This window comes from Crocuta crocuta, unplaced genomic scaffold, assembly GCF_008692635.1.
Source record: "Crocuta crocuta isolate KB4526 unplaced genomic scaffold, BGI_CrCroc_1.0 scaffold526, whole genome shotgun sequence".
Classification (NCBI taxonomy): domain Eukaryota; kingdom Metazoa; phylum Chordata; class Mammalia; order Carnivora; family Hyaenidae; genus Crocuta; species Crocuta crocuta.
In genome coordinates, this window is record NW_027528811.1 from 470,207 (window position 1) to 487,795 (window position 17,589).

The 17,589-nt window shown below is 48.4% G+C and overlaps 3 protein-coding genes and 1 pseudogene across 3 annotated transcripts in view; 2 read left to right on the forward strand and 2 right to left on the reverse strand.

The window, feature by feature from the left end:
- Positions 1-1,328: 1,328 nt before the first annotated feature.
- On the reverse strand, positions 1,329-1,721 carry H2AC25 (H2A clustered histone 25). Its single transcript, XM_077755865.1, has one exon. The coding sequence runs from the start codon at positions 1,719-1,721 to the stop codon at positions 1,329-1,331; it is 393 nt and encodes a 130-aa protein (XP_077611991.1).
- Positions 1,722-2,005: 284 nt separating this feature from the next.
- On the forward strand, positions 2,006-2,492 carry LOC144224774 (histone H2B type 3-B). Its single transcript, XM_077755866.1, has one exon. It carries the CDS (start codon positions 2,032-2,034, stop codon positions 2,410-2,412), a length of 381 nt encoding a protein of 126 aa, XP_077611992.1. The 5' UTR covers positions 2,006-2,031; the 3' UTR covers positions 2,413-2,492.
- Positions 2,493-7,046: 4,554 nt separating this feature from the next.
- LOC144224766 (histone H2B type 1-P-like) lies at positions 7,047-15,751 on the reverse strand (annotated as a pseudogene).
- Positions 15,752-16,851: 1,100 nt separating this feature from the next.
- RNF187 (ring finger protein 187) overlaps positions 16,852-17,589 on the forward strand; it is a 12,859-nt gene continuing 12,121 nt past the window's right edge. Inside the window, exons 1-3 of the mRNA XM_077755860.1 lie at positions 16,852-16,867; positions 17,062-17,207; positions 17,412-17,585. Of these exons, the coding sequence (XP_077611986.1) occupies positions 16,852-16,867; positions 17,062-17,207; positions 17,412-17,585 (336 nt within the window). The remainder of the gene's footprint in view (positions 16,868-17,061; positions 17,208-17,411; positions 17,586-17,589) is intronic.

Below are 17,589 nucleotides of genomic sequence, written 5' to 3' on the forward strand. Positions count from 1 at the left end.
CCTGTGTTTAGATGCACAAGGACAGAGCAGGGCTTGTAAATCCTTGGTGCAAATACTTTCACAGCACAGCAATAGGCTATTTTCTTAAGACCAGCAGATGTGCAGTTACCTCCAGATGGTGTCTAGGGAGCCCTGGTTTGAGTAGACCTAATTTTAGTAAGTTTAATATAAATTATGTAATATTCCTGAATTGTGTTACAGGCCTGCATTTATTGCTATATAAAAAAATGAAAATGGTAAGGATCTTGATACCAGGAATACCTAGCAGTTATCAGATTGTGTGTGTGTGTTTGTGTGTGTGTGCGCACACCAGACATTGTTTTAAGTGAATTATGAATTAACCACTTTATTATGAATAAACCCCCCTCTCGCATGAGGTGGGTGCTATTCTGATGACTTTGCCAGGACCTTTGGGGAAATCCAACTCCCCTTTATTCCAGAATGTGGAGCTCATGAACAGTCATCTTCTGAAATATCCACTCATATATTACATAATCTAACCCTAACAACCTGGTTTTCTTGACCAAAATCAATATATGAATTATTTTATTCTATAACTTTGGCTATTCCCTTAATTTAGGTGAAGGGATTCGGATTAATGCTTGAACCCAGATTGAACAATTTAAATTCTTTGGGTCATTCTATTTATGGTAAGATTTTCCTTAAAAAGTTGACACTTCCTTTAAACATCTAATTTTATTCTTTTTAACTGTTGTAAACACCTCTGGAACACAGTCTTTCCAAGACCATCATCTCGGGATCAGATCTCAATTCCCAACGACCTCATGGTTCCTAAAACTTTGCAATAGCCACTCACTCAAGCACCATGCCTTATGAATGGAAATCATTAACCCGTAAGAACCTCAGACAGCAGATTCTAACTTGACTTATTTTCGATGCCAGATGAATCTGGCCGGTTACCCAGGCCTGGGATAAGCAGACAGCCTGTACTTAGGTATCTAGATGTGACTGGGCGACACTTTGCAAAGTCCAAGGCAACTTGTCACCGATAACGATAAATCCCTTCACGGTGAGTGGGACTAAGGCCCCAAGAAAAGCTTAGGGGTGATATTCAAACGCAAAGGACGGCCACGTGTCCGGTGGCATTCCCTGCGGCAAACGAGCACGCGAGCCCACGGTGCGCGTAGGCGCGCCCGGAGCGTGCCTCGGGCCGGCTCCCCCGTGCGCCGGGAGGACGCAACCCTGGCAAGGCAAGGCTGCGTGGTCAGTGCGGCTCTTTTCTTGAAACTCTGGGTGGCTCTGAAAAGAGCCTTTGGTGTCACGGGGCCCCCGGGGCGCAAGGCCGTTGCCGGCCCGCCTCCGCAGCCTCACTTGCCCTTAGCCTTGTGGTGGCTCTCCGTCTTCTTTGGCAGCAGCACCGCCTGAATGTTGGGCAGGACGCCGCCCTGCGCGATGGTCACGCGGCCCAGCAGCTTGTTGAGCTCCTCGTCGTTGCGGATGGCCAGCTGCAGGTGGCGCGGGATGATGCGCGTCTTCTTGTTGTCTCGGGCCGCGTTGCCTGCCAGCTCCAGGATCTCGGCCGTTAGGTACTCCAGCACCGCTGCCAAGTACACCGGCGCGCCGGCACCAACCCGCTCCGAGTAGTTGCCCTTACGGAGCAACCGGTGCACGCGGCCCACGGGGAACTGCAGCCCCGCGCGCGACGAGCGCGACTTGGCTTTGGCGCGCGCCTTACCACCCTGCTTGCCACGGCCGGACATTGCCAAGTCGGGTACGAAGAGAGAAAAGAGACGAAAAAACAGACCCGAAGTAACGAGACCCCCGCGCCCACTGAGCCCTTATATATGGTCCGGAGGTAGTGGCGTTAACCTCGTCTTATTGGACAGTGATGGAGACCAATCAGAAAAGGAGTTCGCCATCCTCTAATTTGCATGCGCCTTTTCCAGAGATTACGTTACTCGCCGTTAGAGCCTATCAGAAACAACGAACTCTGAATCCTTCATTTGCATACAGGATGTATAAATATAGTTGCTGGGGCCTGACTGTTTTTGTTTGGAGAGATCTGCCATCATGCCTGATCCGTCCAAATCTGCTCCCGCGCCCAAGAAGGGCTCTAAGAAGGCCGTCACCAAGGCGCAGAAGAAGGACGGCAAGAAGCGCAAACGCAGCCGCAAGGAGAGCTACTCCATCTACGTGTACAAGGTGCTGAAGCAGGTGCACCCCGATACCGGCATCTCGTCCAAGGCCATGGGCATCATGAACTCGTTCGTCAACGACATTTTCGAGCGCATCGCCAGCGAGGCCTCCCGCCTGGCGCATTACAACAAGCGCTCGACCATCACGTCCCGCGAGGTGCAGACGGCTGTGCGTCTGCTGTTGCCCGGCGAGCTAGCCAAGCATGCTGTGTCCGAGGGCACCAAGGCCGTCACCAAGTACACCAGCTCTAAGTGAGGCGCGCCGGGTGCCCCGGAACCCAAAGGCTCTTTTCAGAGCCACCCACACAGTCGAAAAAGGGTTTCGAACACGGTGAAGGGCTGTCCTGTGAACCAGTTTTGTTCTGTGCACTTTAGTGCCTTTCTGGTCATTGGATCTGTGTGTGCGTGCGCCACTGTGTATGTGCGTGAAATGCAAGAATGTAATTGTAACTTATCAGAGGGCGGGGGTGGTAACTGGCCTGGAGGTCGAGGATCCCGTGTCCCCCCAACCCCTCTGCCCAGAGCTATTGATGCATTGCCAGAGGAAACGGGCCTTGAGCCCTCCGTCCTTTGGTGGCTGCAGAGTGTATCCCCGATGCTTGCGCGCGAGGACTCCCAGGCCCAGGCCTGTCTGCGCGTGGCGTGAGCCTGTTGGTGAGGGGTGCGGGTCACCTCTTACAGGAGATGCCAATCCCCCAGCCCCAGTGTCCCTGATGAATGAGCCTGGGAGGTGAGGTCTCGCTTGTTGCGCGGCTCCGGGCGGTAGCTCCGGGAACTGCATCCCTGCCTGGACCAGACATCTTGCTCCTGAAGCAGTGAACATTTCCGGGAGGATGCTTGTGTGGCTGGACCTTGCAAAGGCAAAATGTTGGAAACCGAAAGGGAAATGGAAGCTTCCTGTGTGCGGGAGCCAGATGTAATAAGCCAACCCCTGCTGCGGGTAGCTTTAGCCTATATGGGGATGAGGGAGAGCATTTCAGGAGGAAAGTAATTACCCTTTTCTGTAATTCCCCCTTTTCTTGACAAATTAGCTCTCTTTCAGCCACATTAGTTTCTGTGAAGCGTTAGTGACGCAGAAATTCCCCCTTAGAATTTATGGCGTTTATTTGGGAAGATTCATCCTGGCTCAAGGAAAGCACTTTGGCATGAAGAGACTTTACTTGGGAAAGGACGTCGCTTCGGCTTTTATTTGTAAATAGGGGATTCCTAACAAGCACTTCCTTGAGCCACTCTGAGATTTAGATGTATTGAAAGATCGTGTCATCGGCTCAGGCAAGGACCAGACATTCTATGAAAGATATCAGTCGTGTTTTGCAAATTATCTCCAAAGGAAGCCGGTCGGGTGCCGGGCTGGCCAGGAGGGTCTGGGAACCTCACTGCCCGAGAGCCCTCCGCCCCAGCGGCTGGACGCCAATCCATCCTGTTCCTTCTCTTGCGTGGGTCCAGTCTAAAGGAATGTAAAACCTGACACGTTTTTCAATTGGCATCTAAAATATTTTTATCCTTAGTTGTAATAGTTACGAGGGCGCAATTCCCAACGTAGGACGTTGTAAAAAGCAAAATGGTGAACTCAAAAAAATTAAAAGAAATTTTTAAATATGTATTTTTAAAGTTCTTGAGCTTTGACAAATTTTCAAATGCTATAAAAATTTTTTATTGAAATATGGGTGACACACAATCACATCAATCTTTTAAAGGTATCTATTGAAATAGCAATTCGATACCATAATCAATTCAAAGAACACATGATCAAATTCTTCATTAACAGTGAGATAGCCTAGATGGTCCTTTTTCCCCCTCTCTGAACTCATTCCCATTATACTGCTTCAGAATTTCATCCAAATGTAAGTTATATTTTATTTTTTATTTATTTCTGAGAGAGGATGAGAGAGACGGTGAGCAGGGGAGGGTCAGAGAGAGAGGGAGATACAGAATCTGAAACAGGCTCCAGGCTCTGAGCTAACTGTCAGCACGGAGCCCGACGCGGGGCTGGAACCCATGAACCGTGAGATCATGATCTGAGTCTAAGCTGGATGTCTAAGTCTAATCGGCCGAGCCACCCAGGTGCCCCTGTAAGTTATATTTTAAAGTGTTTTATCTATTACCTTTCATTAAAAAAAATACTGTGTAAATTGACATTTAAAAATCCTTGCAGGTGACAAAAAGTGTTTTAAAAAAATCATCTGGGCAGTACACAATTGTTGAAAACAAGTCTTGATAGCTAATTATCAAAGATAGATGATTATGAGTAATTCTCAAACAGTTTTAGTGAAACCTACCTCATTCAGTGGGATTGATGGTGGTTTTTATTGCCTCCGTTTATGCATCAGTGAACATATACTGTATTGTTATGCTTATGATGATAGCAGCATGCATCGTTTCATTTCCATTATTATCTTCTACAGATACTCTGAAGCAATATTTACAAAAACGAAACCAAACAACACAACCCATAGATATGTAAGTTTTGTCACAGTTATTTTTACTCAATTCTGTCCCTTCTAGTTATAATCCCCAAATTTGAAACCGTTGATCTACAACACCTTTGATATTGATCAAAATCTTCCCAAGAGCTGTCTAATTCATCTTGACAATGACAGCATCCAGTCCTACACTACAAACCAGGGGCCTCCTGATTGGATCTGAGCCCTCAGCTACCTACGGGAGGAAGGAGATTAGGCATCAGTATCTTAATGAGCACTTCTGGTAACAGGAAACTAGTGTCCCAGATCCACGCGATAGCAGTGGGCAACCACACGGTTTATTTAGTCCTTAAAATAAAATCAAGAAGCAAAATAAACATAATTCCCAAATACAGTTGCATGAAAATGGTTTGTTGTGGGTAATGCAAAACGGTGATTAATTTTTCAGTCCCTTCACTCCTCAGACACACGGAATTAGCGTGAAGAAAAAAAAAAAGCAGAAGACGACTGCCTCTATTTGCTGAACAGTGTAAAGGATGCTGAGGCAGCCCCAGGGGAAGAATGGGGCTGACCAGGCCCTCTCCTACCACCGGGAATCTATTAAGGAAGATGCAAGGCGACAAGAGTCTCTGCACTTGAGAATTTATAATGAAGAAAATAGACAATCTGAATACAGAGTCCAGTCGGTAATACTACTACAACAAAGACAAATGTTATGTGCATTAAATTGGAGGCTGAAGGAAGGGGTTCATGGAGTATCTGAGAATGCCTAGGGTCACAGAGTAAGGACTCAAGACAATGGAAGAGTTCCCTGGGCCAGAAATAACCAAAGTAAACATTTAGACTAAAGCTCTGGAAGGCACTGGAGGGATTTTGCAGGCATCCTATCTGAAATGTATTTAAGAAGGGCGCCTGGGTGACTAAGTCAGTCAATCCTCTGACTCTTGACTTTGGCTCAGATCATGATCTCACAGTTCATGAGTTGGAGGCCAGCATTAGGCTCTGTGCTAGCAGTGTGGAGCCTGCTTAGGTTTCTCTCTCCCTCTGCCTCTGCCCCTCCCCTGCTTGCTCTCTCTCTCTCAAAATAAAAATAAACTTTAAAAATAATACACATTTAGGGGTGCCTGGGTGGCTCAGTCAGTTAAGCATCCAACTTGGGCTCAGGTCATGATCTCAAGGTTCGTGGGTTCAAGCTCCACGTCAGGCTCTGTGCTGACAGCTAGCTCAGAGCCTGGAGCCTGCTTCAGATTCTGTGTCTCCCCCTCTCTGACCCTCCCCTGCTCACGCTGTCTCTTTTCCTGTCTCAGAAATAAAACATTAAATAAATAAATAACACGCATTTAAGAGACTCTCCCCTCCCCCCATCTCAGTCAAAAATTTCAAGTCAAATTTGCTAATTACTACGGAGTAAACTAAAGATGGAGACGGAGGGGCTACCTCTTTAATAACAAACTACAAATGTAAAACAAGGAATTTAGTGTATGAGACTAAATGTTGATGAAAGCCTGACAGTCTGAGACGGAGTCCCTTAGGGGCCATGAATCGGAAGGCTACTGGCCACCTCAGGGAACCGAGCAGGAAATCCAAATCCTGGTAACTGTTTGGCTTTCAGAGACTGGAGCGCTCTTAAGATTAGGTGACCTTTGTAGTGTGGGAGTCACCAATACCGTGGGGTGTTTTTCAGTGTGAGAGAAGTCTGGACCCCAGTCAAGCGTGGTGATTCAGTTATAAAGCAGACAAATTATATCTACCTTGCACATGGTTTACGTGTGTGTTTGTTTAAAGCACTCCATTCGTTTTGTCAAAAAGGCTCTTTTACCGTTTACTAGGCTTACGTAAAGGTATATACATTTTCTGAAAAAACAAAGACAAAAACAAAACAAAACCCAAGAACAACCACATAAACCAAATCTCCTGATATGAACGATGTTAGCGGAGTTAGAGGGTCGAGACCACTCTGTTTTGACCTTTCAGACAGAAACACGTAGTGCCCACAAAAAGCTTCTTTAACTGGACACTGCTTTAGTATTTGGCAAGAGGCAACGGAGGGAAGGACCGGCCCAAGAGCCACCGCCAAGACTGCGCGACAACATCCAGGGCCTCAGCCCAGCGACACCACGTCCAGCGCGCCCAAACCTCATCCATTAAGGGACACAGGGGTGCTGGTGGGGAAGTTGACCTGAGGCCTTCCTGGGGATGACCGGGTCCCCGCCTAAAGCCAAAGCTGCGCCCTCTCTGGCTGCCGGCTGGGTGGTGGCTTACTCAACAGGCAGGCCTTTGCGAGGTCTGCTCCGCGCCTTTTAAAGAGCTCAGCTTTAGGTCAGGTCTCGCTCCCCGCAGCGCACTGCAGCACCCCCCCAGAACCTCGCCGGGGCAGTACATCACAACAGCGCGGCTGGCACGCTCCTTTCTGAGCACAAAGGTGGCTCTGAAAAGAACCTTTGGGTTCCAGGGCGCCCGGCGCGCCTCACTTGGAGGTGGTGCACTTGGTGACAGCCTTCGTGCATTCGGACACGAGCGTGCTTGGCCAGCTCGCAAGGCAACAGCAGACGCACAGCCGTCTGCACCTCGCGAGACGTGATAGTCGACCGCTTGTTGTAACGCGCCAGGCGGGAGGCCTCGCTGGCGATGCGCTCGAAAATGTCGTTGAGGAAGGAGGTAAAGATGTCCTTGGCCTTGGACGAGATGCCAGTGTCGGGGTGCACCTGCTTCAGCACCTTGTACACGTAGATGGAGTAGCTCTCCTTGCGGCTGCGTTTGCGCTTCTTGCCGTCTTTTTTCTGCGCCTTGGTGATGGCCTTCTTGGCCTCCGCTTCTTGGGCAGACAGGGAGGGATCGGGCTTGGAGGGCGGCGCAGGGCGGGGGGCGCAGCGCGTCGGTGGGGGCGCCGGGGCTCAGGCGGTGCGGGGACGGGGTCCGCGCGGGGACAGGAGCTACATGGGTGGGGGCGCAGAAGCCCGGGTGGGAGCGGTGGGGGGCGCGAGGGCGTCGCGAGGACAAGGATGGCGGAAGACACAGAATGGAAGGGGCGGCTAGGGTGGGGGCAGCGGGGGCGCGAGTGTGCGAGCAGAAGGAGCGAAGGCGGCGCGTGGCCTCAGGCTGTGAGGTCTCAGGCGCCGGGATGAGTCGCCATTTATTTCCTCTATATTCAAATGAAGGCTCCAAATCGCCAGAATCCGATTGGACGGCAGGCTGAGTCCCTCCCCCCTCCCGCGGAGGTCGCTAGGAATTTATGCAAATAGCAGATGCTGGCTCTTATTTCCTATTGGACGGAAACCCCACCAATCCGAAGACGCAGATTTCTCGGGCGGGGAGTCAGGTTGAGCACCTTTGTTCAAACCGGGAGAGGAGGAGCCTTTGTGTGGTCACTGGTTATGGATGGGGTAAAATAAACAACAACAACAACAACAGCAATAGTAATAAAAAATGAAATAAAAGCCGGGTTAAGGCTGCATCTCCATCTTCTCCAGGCAAGGGGCAAACACATTTCTTTTTTTATTAAAAAAAACTTTAATGTTTTTTATTTATTTCTGAGAGAGAGAGAGACAGTGTGAGCAGGGGAGGGTCAGAGAGAGAGACACAGAATCTGAAACAGACTCCAGGCTCTGAGCTAGCTGTCAGCACAGAGTCCGACGCGGGGCTCAAACCCACGAACCGTGAGATCATGACCTGAGCAGAAGTCGGACGCCCAACCGACTGAGCCACCCAGGCGAGGGGTAAACACATTTCTGAGGCCCAAAGCTAGGGAGGACAAGCTGATGCTTATTCAGCAAAGGGGGATATGAATAACTTGACTATAAATAGTCTCATTCTCATAATTTCCCCCACAAAAGCCAATGTCCGAATTCATGTGTAAATCCAAATGGCACTCACACTGGAGGTGTAGCAACGGGGCAGACCTGCAAGTGGAGAGACAAATGAAGGGATTTGGAGGGAAACATTCGGTTGATTTCAGCGCTGACTATTCTCCTTTGAAGTGATTGCTGCATGCTAAGTGCTGGGTACCTATGGTCTCATCTAGTCTGCTAAAATATCCTAGAGTTAAAAACTATTCTCTAACTATGCATCGGAACACAGGCTTATAGAACTGTTAAAAGATAAACTGAGGCCTACCAAAAATAAGAATTTGATCAAAAGTTGATTAGATTCAGGCAATGCCTAATTTAACAGATAGAAAGGAGTTCCAAGGAGCTGTACAGAATGAAAGACTTGTATAGGCAGAATGGAGTGGGAACAAGAAGTCACAAGAAGGGAAAAATAGCATTATTGTAAGGTCACTTTTCTTCAGAGGACTGCAGGGGCCTAGTAGACTGATTACCTCACTAGTGCTGATGGGGGGGGGGGTCCTGATTCACTGGCTTAACGTTCTGTTTCTGGGAGACCTAAGTTGCAATAAATTAAGTCTCAGTTTGGTGATGTGGCACTTAGCATGAGGCACTCCATTTTGGATATGCTGTCCTGTCTTTACCAGATGTTACCGGTCCCTGAGCTGTCTCCCGCATTAAATTAATTCCTATAAACATGAGTTAATTTCCCCTATATGTTAAATGCCAAGATATAAGTATGCCAAGTATAAGGTGTTAGGAATTTACATTTCTCACTTACTTCAGCATCATCTGGGAAGCTCATTAGAAATGCAGACTCTTGGGGGCACCTTTGTGGCTCAGTTGGTTGAGAGTCTGACTCTTGATTTGGGCTCAGGGCATGATCTCATGGTCTTGAGATTGAGCCCTGGGTTGGGCCACACTCCGCATGGAGCCTGCTTGGGATTCTCTCCCAATGTGTGCTTCTACCCCCTGCCCTCTCTCTCTCAAAATAAATAAATAAACATTAAAACATAAACAAACAAACAAAAAAAAGAATGCAGAATCCTGGGCCCCACTTCGAAGGTATTGACTCAGAACTTGCATTTTTTTCTTTCACTTTTTTTAAGTTTATTTTTATTTATTTAGAGAGACAGAGAGAGAGGGAGGTTGAGGGAGGGGGAGAGAGAGAGGGAGACAGACTCCCAAGCAGATTCCACACTGTCAGCGCAGAGCCCGATCTGGGGTTCAAACTCAAGAACCGTGAAATCATGACCTGAGCCGAAGTCAAGAATTGGACGCTTAGGGCACCTAGGTGGCTCAGTTGGTTGAGCATCCGGCTTTGACTCAGGTCATGATCTCACAGCTAGTGGGTTCGAGCCCTGCATTGGGCTCTGTGCTGACAGCTCAGAGCCTGGAGCCTGCTTCAGATTCTGTGTCTCCCTCTCTCTCTGCCCCTCCCCTGCTCATGCTCTGTCTCTGTCTCTCAAAAATAAATAAACAATAAAATTTTTTTTTAAAAAGAGTTGGACACTTAACCAACTGAGCCACCCAGGTGCCCCAAAACCTGCATTTTAAGCAGACTCAGATACACATCACACTTTGAGAAGCTCTGGTCTGGGGGTCACTTACACGGCCACTATAACCATCCAGAGCATTATCCAGAGGCCAGGAAATTTAATAGTGCCCCCAACAGACACAATGGATCACATCTTCAGAACAGTCAGCAAGATGCTTTCAAGATACTGCCACAAATGCCCTCTATGCACAAACATGTCCTGTGAGGTTCATAGGCCTCTTGAGATTGTGGGTGCCTTGAGCTGGTTTGGACATGCTCAGTACTGACCATTTTATCTATTTACCTTAAAAAATGGAGCTGATTTAACAAGCATTTCTACAGAGCTCATTATGAGCTAGATAACCATTTAATAAATAATTCAATTTAGTACTGATAACAGCCTTTCCTGGTATACATTATTATCAACTCCATTTTACAGATGGGTAGCAAAAGGCCGAAGAAAATATGTCCCAAGTTAAACAGCCAGGAGGCAGGAGCTGACCCTGGAAATCAGATTGATTGGGGCCAAGATTTTTAAAATATTTGGATAGGGAATTGCACTCCATTTTGTAGAAAGCACACTATGTATGATGTGGTATATAGAAGAAAAATAGTAAAACACAAATGCATCACTCTGTGTTTCAGTTTCTGACAGACACAGACACACACACAGACACACAGACACACACACACACACACACACACACACACACGAAGTCTGAAATCTTATAATAGGTATCCCATCTGGAAGGATGAAAGTATCGCAGATGAAACTGTATGGAATTCTACAATCGATGACTCCTTTAAAAAGAGTAAAGCCTTTGAATACAAGGTGCCTTAAGGAAATACAAAACAGGTGTGCTTCTGGATCATTAACCCAAACCATTTTGGTAGCCATCATTTTTTTTTTCCTGTGGGAGACTTAATGAGTAATATATAAAGTGGTTTGTCTCCTTTCCCAGCACCAGTGGGAGACACCTGGTCTTGCACACGAGGCATACTCCAAGCAAGAATGTCTTTCCTTTTGCCTGCAGATTTAGTTGGCACAGACTTCTCTGACATATTCTTGAAACTCACTGTTCAGAGGAGGTCTTTCTGTCTCTCCTGAGGCTCGCTGCTGGTAGACATTGAAGCTCTAACACATTTATAATGTCCGGGAAGAAAGGCTTTTACCCCACCCTTCTGGCTTTAATAGCTGGTTCCCAGAAGTGAACCAACTACAGGCAGATTGACAGGAGGAAAACATATGAATTTACTAATTTTTATTATTACATGCATGGGGGCCTCCCAGAGAAAAATGGTGACTATCCCCCAAAGCGGTGAGATTGGAGAGCTTCTATACCATCTTAATTAGGGCAGGGGAGAGTGCTGTGAGCCTTTCAGGGGGATAGTGAATGTCTTTTAGGAAAGATGACTGGACCCTTTGGAGAATAGACAGCAGGTGTGATAGTCTGTGATAACGTTTGTCTCGTTGTGGCATGGACTTCCTTCTCCCCTCCTGTGATGAAACCCCAGGAGAGGACTGATGGCAGTTAGGGTCTTTTCGGAGGATCTGTNCGGGGAGAGAGAGAGAGAGAGAGAGAGAGAGAGAGAAAGAATCCCAAGCAGGCTCCACACCCAGAGCACAGCCTGATGCAGGGCTCAATCTCACCAACCATGAGATCACAACCTGAGCCGAAATCAAGAGTCAGATGTTATCCAACTGAGCCAGCAAGGTGCCTCTAGAAAAATAATTTTAAAAGGGGTTTGGATGATTTAAAAAATATCAGCTTTTTCTTCTTAATGGTTCCAGTGTATGGTGCCTGGTGCTGGTAGCAATTCCTTAACTATGTTGAACGAATGATGGAGTGAATAAAAGGAGCACATTTTATCCTGAATCGCTATGCCCACCGATGACACCATCATTTCTCTGCTGGGATAAGCATGCTGTGCAGTAAGCTTTCTCCCCACCCCAGCCGGGAAGCCTGGTCTCTTAGCATTCTCACAAACAAGCACGTAGATGAGATGTTGAGATGGCAAACACAGAGGTGTTCGCTTTGCCTCCCCTGGTGCGATGCCGACTCTCCCCCCAGCTGGAACAGCTATAGCTGCGCTCGCTACTTATGGAGGCTGCAGGCAGGAGTGGGGGGCATCTGCGGGAAGGCAGCACCTCGCAGATTCAGGAAAGGTGCCAGATCATAATGGTTCGGGCTGGGAGCTGCAGGAAGGTGGGTGCCTGCCATTACACTGCGCGCTGGAGCTCTGCAGAGAAAAGGCAAACCTCACTGCATGCCTGCAGGCATGCAAAGAGGGAAGGCAGCTTAGCCAGCATTTGTCCTGAAGACAGCCCCAGCTGCAACCTGCAGACAAAGGCTGTCCTTTCGCCTCCGCCGTGGCAGGGCGGGGGTTGGCTGGGACTCCTGCGGCCAAGCGTGCAGGACCCCGGATGAGACAGGGGCCACCCCACAACCTGTGCAAGTTCCCGGGTTGCTTCCCAGGCTGGGCCGATCCTTTTCTTTCTGTGTTCATTTCCATGTTGTTCCAGCAGGCAGGAGAGAGCTGGTCTGCAATCAAATCCCAGCTCCAGGTATGAATGGAAGGCTGGAGACTCCGGCTGCATAGGTGGGGCTGGAACTGAATGTGGTGTTGGGTGCGCAGCGCCCACATAGACACGCAGACACAGAAGCCAGACGGCGGACTCCTTGGACGCTGAGGTGCACAGCTATTCATCCCCCACCTCGGACAGGCTTCAGGTGCCCGCCAGGGCTGGGGTCAGGCAGCAAAATGCTCTGGAGGCCACACCTTTCCTAACAGGCCTTTCAGGTTACTTGTTCTTCCCCGAGAGTGAGCTCCCCTCTTCATGTGTATATGGTTTCTTTATCTTACTTCCCATCTACAAACAGAAATGGAAAAAATCTTAAGGTGTGGGGCCCCTGGGTGGCTCAGTAGGTTGAGTGTCCGACCTTCGCTCAGGTCATGATCTTGCAGTTCTTGAGGTCAAGCAAGCTCCCTTCAGGCTCTGTACTGACAGCATGAAGCCTGCCTCAGACCCTCTGTATCCCTTGTCCATTAAGAGATGTCCCAGGGAAGGGGCGCCTGAGTGGCTCAGTCGGTTAAGCGTCTGACTTCAGCTCAGGTCACGATCTCGCAGTTCGTGGGTTTGAGCCCCGCGTTGGGCTCTGTGCTGACAGCTCAGAACCCAGAGCCTGTTTCAGATTCTGTGTCTCCCTCTCTCTCTGCCCCTCCCCTACTCATGCTCTGTCTCTCTCTGTCTCAAAAATAAATAAAAACTATAAAAAATTTAAAAAAAGAGATGTCCCAGAGAAAAAGGGGGCTCAGCCAAGCAGTCACCATAAAGGCTCGACAATTATTTTTCCTACTTTACAGTTTCTGGTGACCAAGATGAGACCCACTGGGACACACTTCAGAACCTGCAGACGACGTCCTGGGAGTAAAGGCAGGAGCTGGCAAAGGGTCAGAAGTCTTAGTAGATCTCCATCTGTGGTGCCCGGTGGAGGGAGGAAGGTAAAATCTCACGTTGTCCCTTCCTGTCCTTATTCAGACTGGCAGGAGAAAAGTGTTTGTGAAAATTAGATCTTTTTTAAATAAAATTTTTAATGTTTATTTTTGAGAGAGAGTTCGAGCTGAGGAGGGGCAGAGAGAGAGGGAGACACAGAATCTGAAGCAGGCTCCAGGCTCTGAGCTGTCAGCACAGAGCCGGAAGTGGGGCACAAACTCACAAACTGTGAGATCATGACCTGGGCCAAAGTCAGACGCTTAACTACCTGAGCCACCCAGGTGCCCCTAAAAGGATTTTTTTTTAAACATGGCTTTATGGTCACAGGTTGGCCAAACTGGAAGCTGATATTCAGAGCCTGCTAGGAACTTATTTTTAGGTCTCCTCTGCTAAGTTAAAATAAAGCTATGTACCCTGAGAGAAAGGAAAACATTCTGAAGCCTTTTGTACAGAAGGATGTGCTGAAATATCCCAAAGACACACAGCTGTAAGTCTAGAACATAGGAATCTTTTGCTTTCCATTGTAGTTGGAAATGTCCCTGATATCACAAAGCAAATTGAGCGTAATGTGGCTGGATGTCTGGGCTAGCCCCTTGATATCACTCAAGCTCTAACATAATTCTTTGGGGAATTAAAAGCCACTGTCCTTATCCCATAAATCTTTGCAAAAGCAGAAATGCAGCTCTAGAAACAATTCAGGGTTCATCTACCTTTACCAGTCCCCAAACATCCCCTATTCATTTCATGATAGTTGCAGATACCATAAAAGATCAGACTTTGGAGGGGCACCTGCGGGCCTCAGTCGGTTAAGCATCTAACTTCGGCTAGGTCATGATCTCATGGCTCATGGGTTCGGGCCCCGCATCGGGCTCTCTGCTGTCTGCACAGAGCCCACTTCAGATCCTCTGTCCTGCTCTCCCTCTTCCCCTCCTCTGCTCATTCTCTCTCTCTCTTCCTCTCCTCTCTCTCTCTCTCAAAATAAATAACTAAACTTAAAAAAAAAAGAAATTATAACCAAGATTTTTTTAATGTTTAAGTGAGGATAGACAGCAAAGATTTTGTGTCTTACTAAAATACATTATTGTGTTTCACATAGTTTCTATCAGGTCTTTGATTTCGTAATAAATCTGGTTTTCTCCTCTAGTGCCATACCACCCTGCATGCTCTTCATCTGATCTCTGAAGCTAAACAGGGTTGGGCCTGGTTAGTATGTGGATAGAAGAAAATTGTTTTCTCAGTATTAAGATAGCTAACTTTTGTTCACACCTACATAACCTTCTGTGTTTGCATTTAACATCTTCAATTGCCACTTTGGTCAAGTAATAAGTATTATTTCATGATAATCTGTGATCCTATTTAATCCAATGTCCAAACCTTGACATTTTCCCCAAATCAAATTGTAAATGGAGCATTTTTTAAAAAAATTTTTTTTCATGTTTATTTATTTTTGAGAGAGAGAGAGAGAGAGGGAGAGAGAGAGAGAGAGAGAGAATGAGCAGGGGAGGGGCAGAGAGAGAGGGAGACACAGAACCCGAAGCAGGCTCCAGGCTCTGAGCTGTCAGCACAGAGATATATGTGGGGCTTGAACCGACAGACTGTGAGATCATGACCTGAGCCCAAGTCAGTCACTTAATCGACTCAAGTGCCCTTGGAGCCTTTTGACCTCAAAATAACTTTAACATTTCCCAGAGAGATCCTGCAATATCTGAAAGGACATGTGTCTCACCCTGTCAAAGAAAGATGTCAGACCAACTAGGTTGATTTGATATGCAATTATGGTACACAAATTATGCAGCAAGCACCGTCAAACACAGGATGGTAAACCTTAGGTTGTATGTGTGGATGTATGTTATTAATATAGATATTCCAGGATTGCTCAAAGATCATGGAAATCTGTCCATACTCTCCTTGTCCAGCTACCACCTTAAATTGTATGCCACAGAAACATCTACATTTCCTTATCAAAAGAACACTCATCAAATCTTTAACCCTGGGCATTTTAAGATTTCTGCCATTTACAGACAGTGATTCTACTCTGACGTTCTTGCAAAAGCAAGATTCACCAAAAGGACCCTGCCAAGTACACTTGACCACTGACCCCACGGCCAAACCAGCAGGTGTCGAAACTTGGGTGCATGTTTCAAACCGATGAAGGCTCCCCGTGCCATCTGGTCCTTTGTAAATGCTGGATAATGCCACTGGCACATATCTCGGGCCATTGCAGAGGGGGATAATCCAACCTCCAACATCTGCTGGACTCTCCACGGTGTGATGCTGGCGATCCTGTAATTCTGCCCATCACAAACCTTCCCCATGATTTCCAATGCCTCAGCACACACCTCCTTGCTCAGCTAAAAGGTAATCAAGACCGACTGTGGCCAGAGACTCAAAGGATTTTTGTTGGGCAGCTACTGGTTCAGTAGCAGATTCTACAACCTCAAGAGTGAATAAGATGGGGCATCTGGTGGCTCAGTCAGGTAAGCCTCTGATTTGGTCTCAGGTCAAGATCTCTGTGCTGACAGCTCAGAGCCTGGAGCCCCCGTATTCTCCCTCTCTCTGCCCTGCCCTCAATTGCACTCTGTCTCTCTCTCTCTCTCTCCCCCCACCTCTCTCTCTCTCTCTCAAAAATGAATAAACTTTTTTTTAAACATAGAGGGGATTATTAAAACAAGACTCCAGACCCCAAATGGTGTGGCTTCTGCTAAGTCCCAGGTCGCCAAACGTAGATAGACAATGACAGTATCAGCTCTCCAGGAAATGGAAACTTAGACCAGTCAATCAGGATTCCCTGGTCAGCACTGGTGAGGAAATGCGCCTGATAGGCTCCTGCCGTCCCCTCCCCAAAGGAAAGTGGCCTTGGCGTAAGCCACCTGCTTTCTTGTCTGGAATTACTTCTTCCTTCCTGCTCCCTTCTGTCTGGTAAGTCTTTCATTTCGTACAGCTCCCTGGCGCTCCCTGCTATCTGCTGGAAGACAGCAGTCTGCCTGATTTGAATCTATTTTTGCTCAGATAAATTTGTAACATTTTATTAAGGGGCCTCAGTTTACTTTATAACAGAGAAGATCTACGGACCACACATATATCTGAAAACACGAAACTGGACATTTTATAAGAATAATTTTTCTGTACTTTATGTATACTTTTGCATAAAGTATGTAAGTTTTCAGGAGAGTTGGCCTGGATCCGGAAAGGGAGATCTCTGGAGGGATGGGCAAGAGGTGGCTGGGAAGGGAGGATGGGGCGGATGGAAGGGTGTAGGGAGGGGGCTGGGGGCTGGGCAGGCAGCCGGCTTCACCCACAGGACCATCCCCCTGGGGACACCCCACGCCACCCGGCTTTGTCCAAGGGCCCCTGTCTTTACTCCCAGGGCAGCTGCACTGCCAACAACACCCGTGCGTGCCTGGAAATCTCGACGATGTCCACAGACTCGGGTGAAAACATTAAGGCACAGACGTGGACAAGCTCAGAAACCAAACTGAGGGCGCAGCAAAGGCGATGGGGGAAAGGGAAGCTTTGGAAAGCCCCAGAACGTGCCTTAGCCAATCAGGCAAGATTAAGTTGGAACCAATCCAGACGGACTGTTCCGGTATATACCGGAGGCTGCAGCTCTTTCTGCTCCGCACAGGGGTCTCCTTCGGCTCTGTGCGCGAGTGGGCCCTGAGGCGAAGGTCCCTCACCTCCCAGCCTCTGCACATCCTGTTACCGCCTGCATTATTGCGCCTCCGCGCCCCACCTCTACACCTCCAGTCACAGTCTGCAGTTCTGTCCGCGGTACACCCCCCGACACCCCCCACATCTGAGCGTCCTGACATCGTCTGTAGTTCTGTGCGCCCCCTCCTTCCCCCACCTCTGCACATCCCGACACCTTCTGCACTTCTGTGTCCCTCCCCACCTCTTCCGCAAGTCCTGACACCGTCTGCAGTTATGTGCCGCCCCCCCGCCCCCAATCTCTGGACGTCCCGGCACCATTTGCAGTTCCGCACTCCCATGCCTTTCCCCTGCTACCGGCACCTCTGCGCCCCTGTATCCCTGCTTCCACCTGGCCCTCCCAGCGCTTTGGAGCAGCGGCCCCGCGAGGGGGTTCCGCGGTCCCCGCCCTGCGCGCCCCCGGCTCTGTACGGGAACCCAGGGCGCGACGCACCCACAAAGGCGG

Excerpts from the sequence above, each read along its gene's own strand:
- H2AC25 (XM_077755865.1), bottom strand. The coding sequence starts at position 1,721 with ATGTCCGGCCGTGGCAAGCAGGGTGGTAAGGCGCGCGCCAAAGCCAAG.
- LOC144224774 (XM_077755866.1), top strand. The coding sequence starts at position 2,032 with ATGCCTGATCCGTCCAAATCTGCTCCCGCGCCCAAGAAGGGCTCTAAG.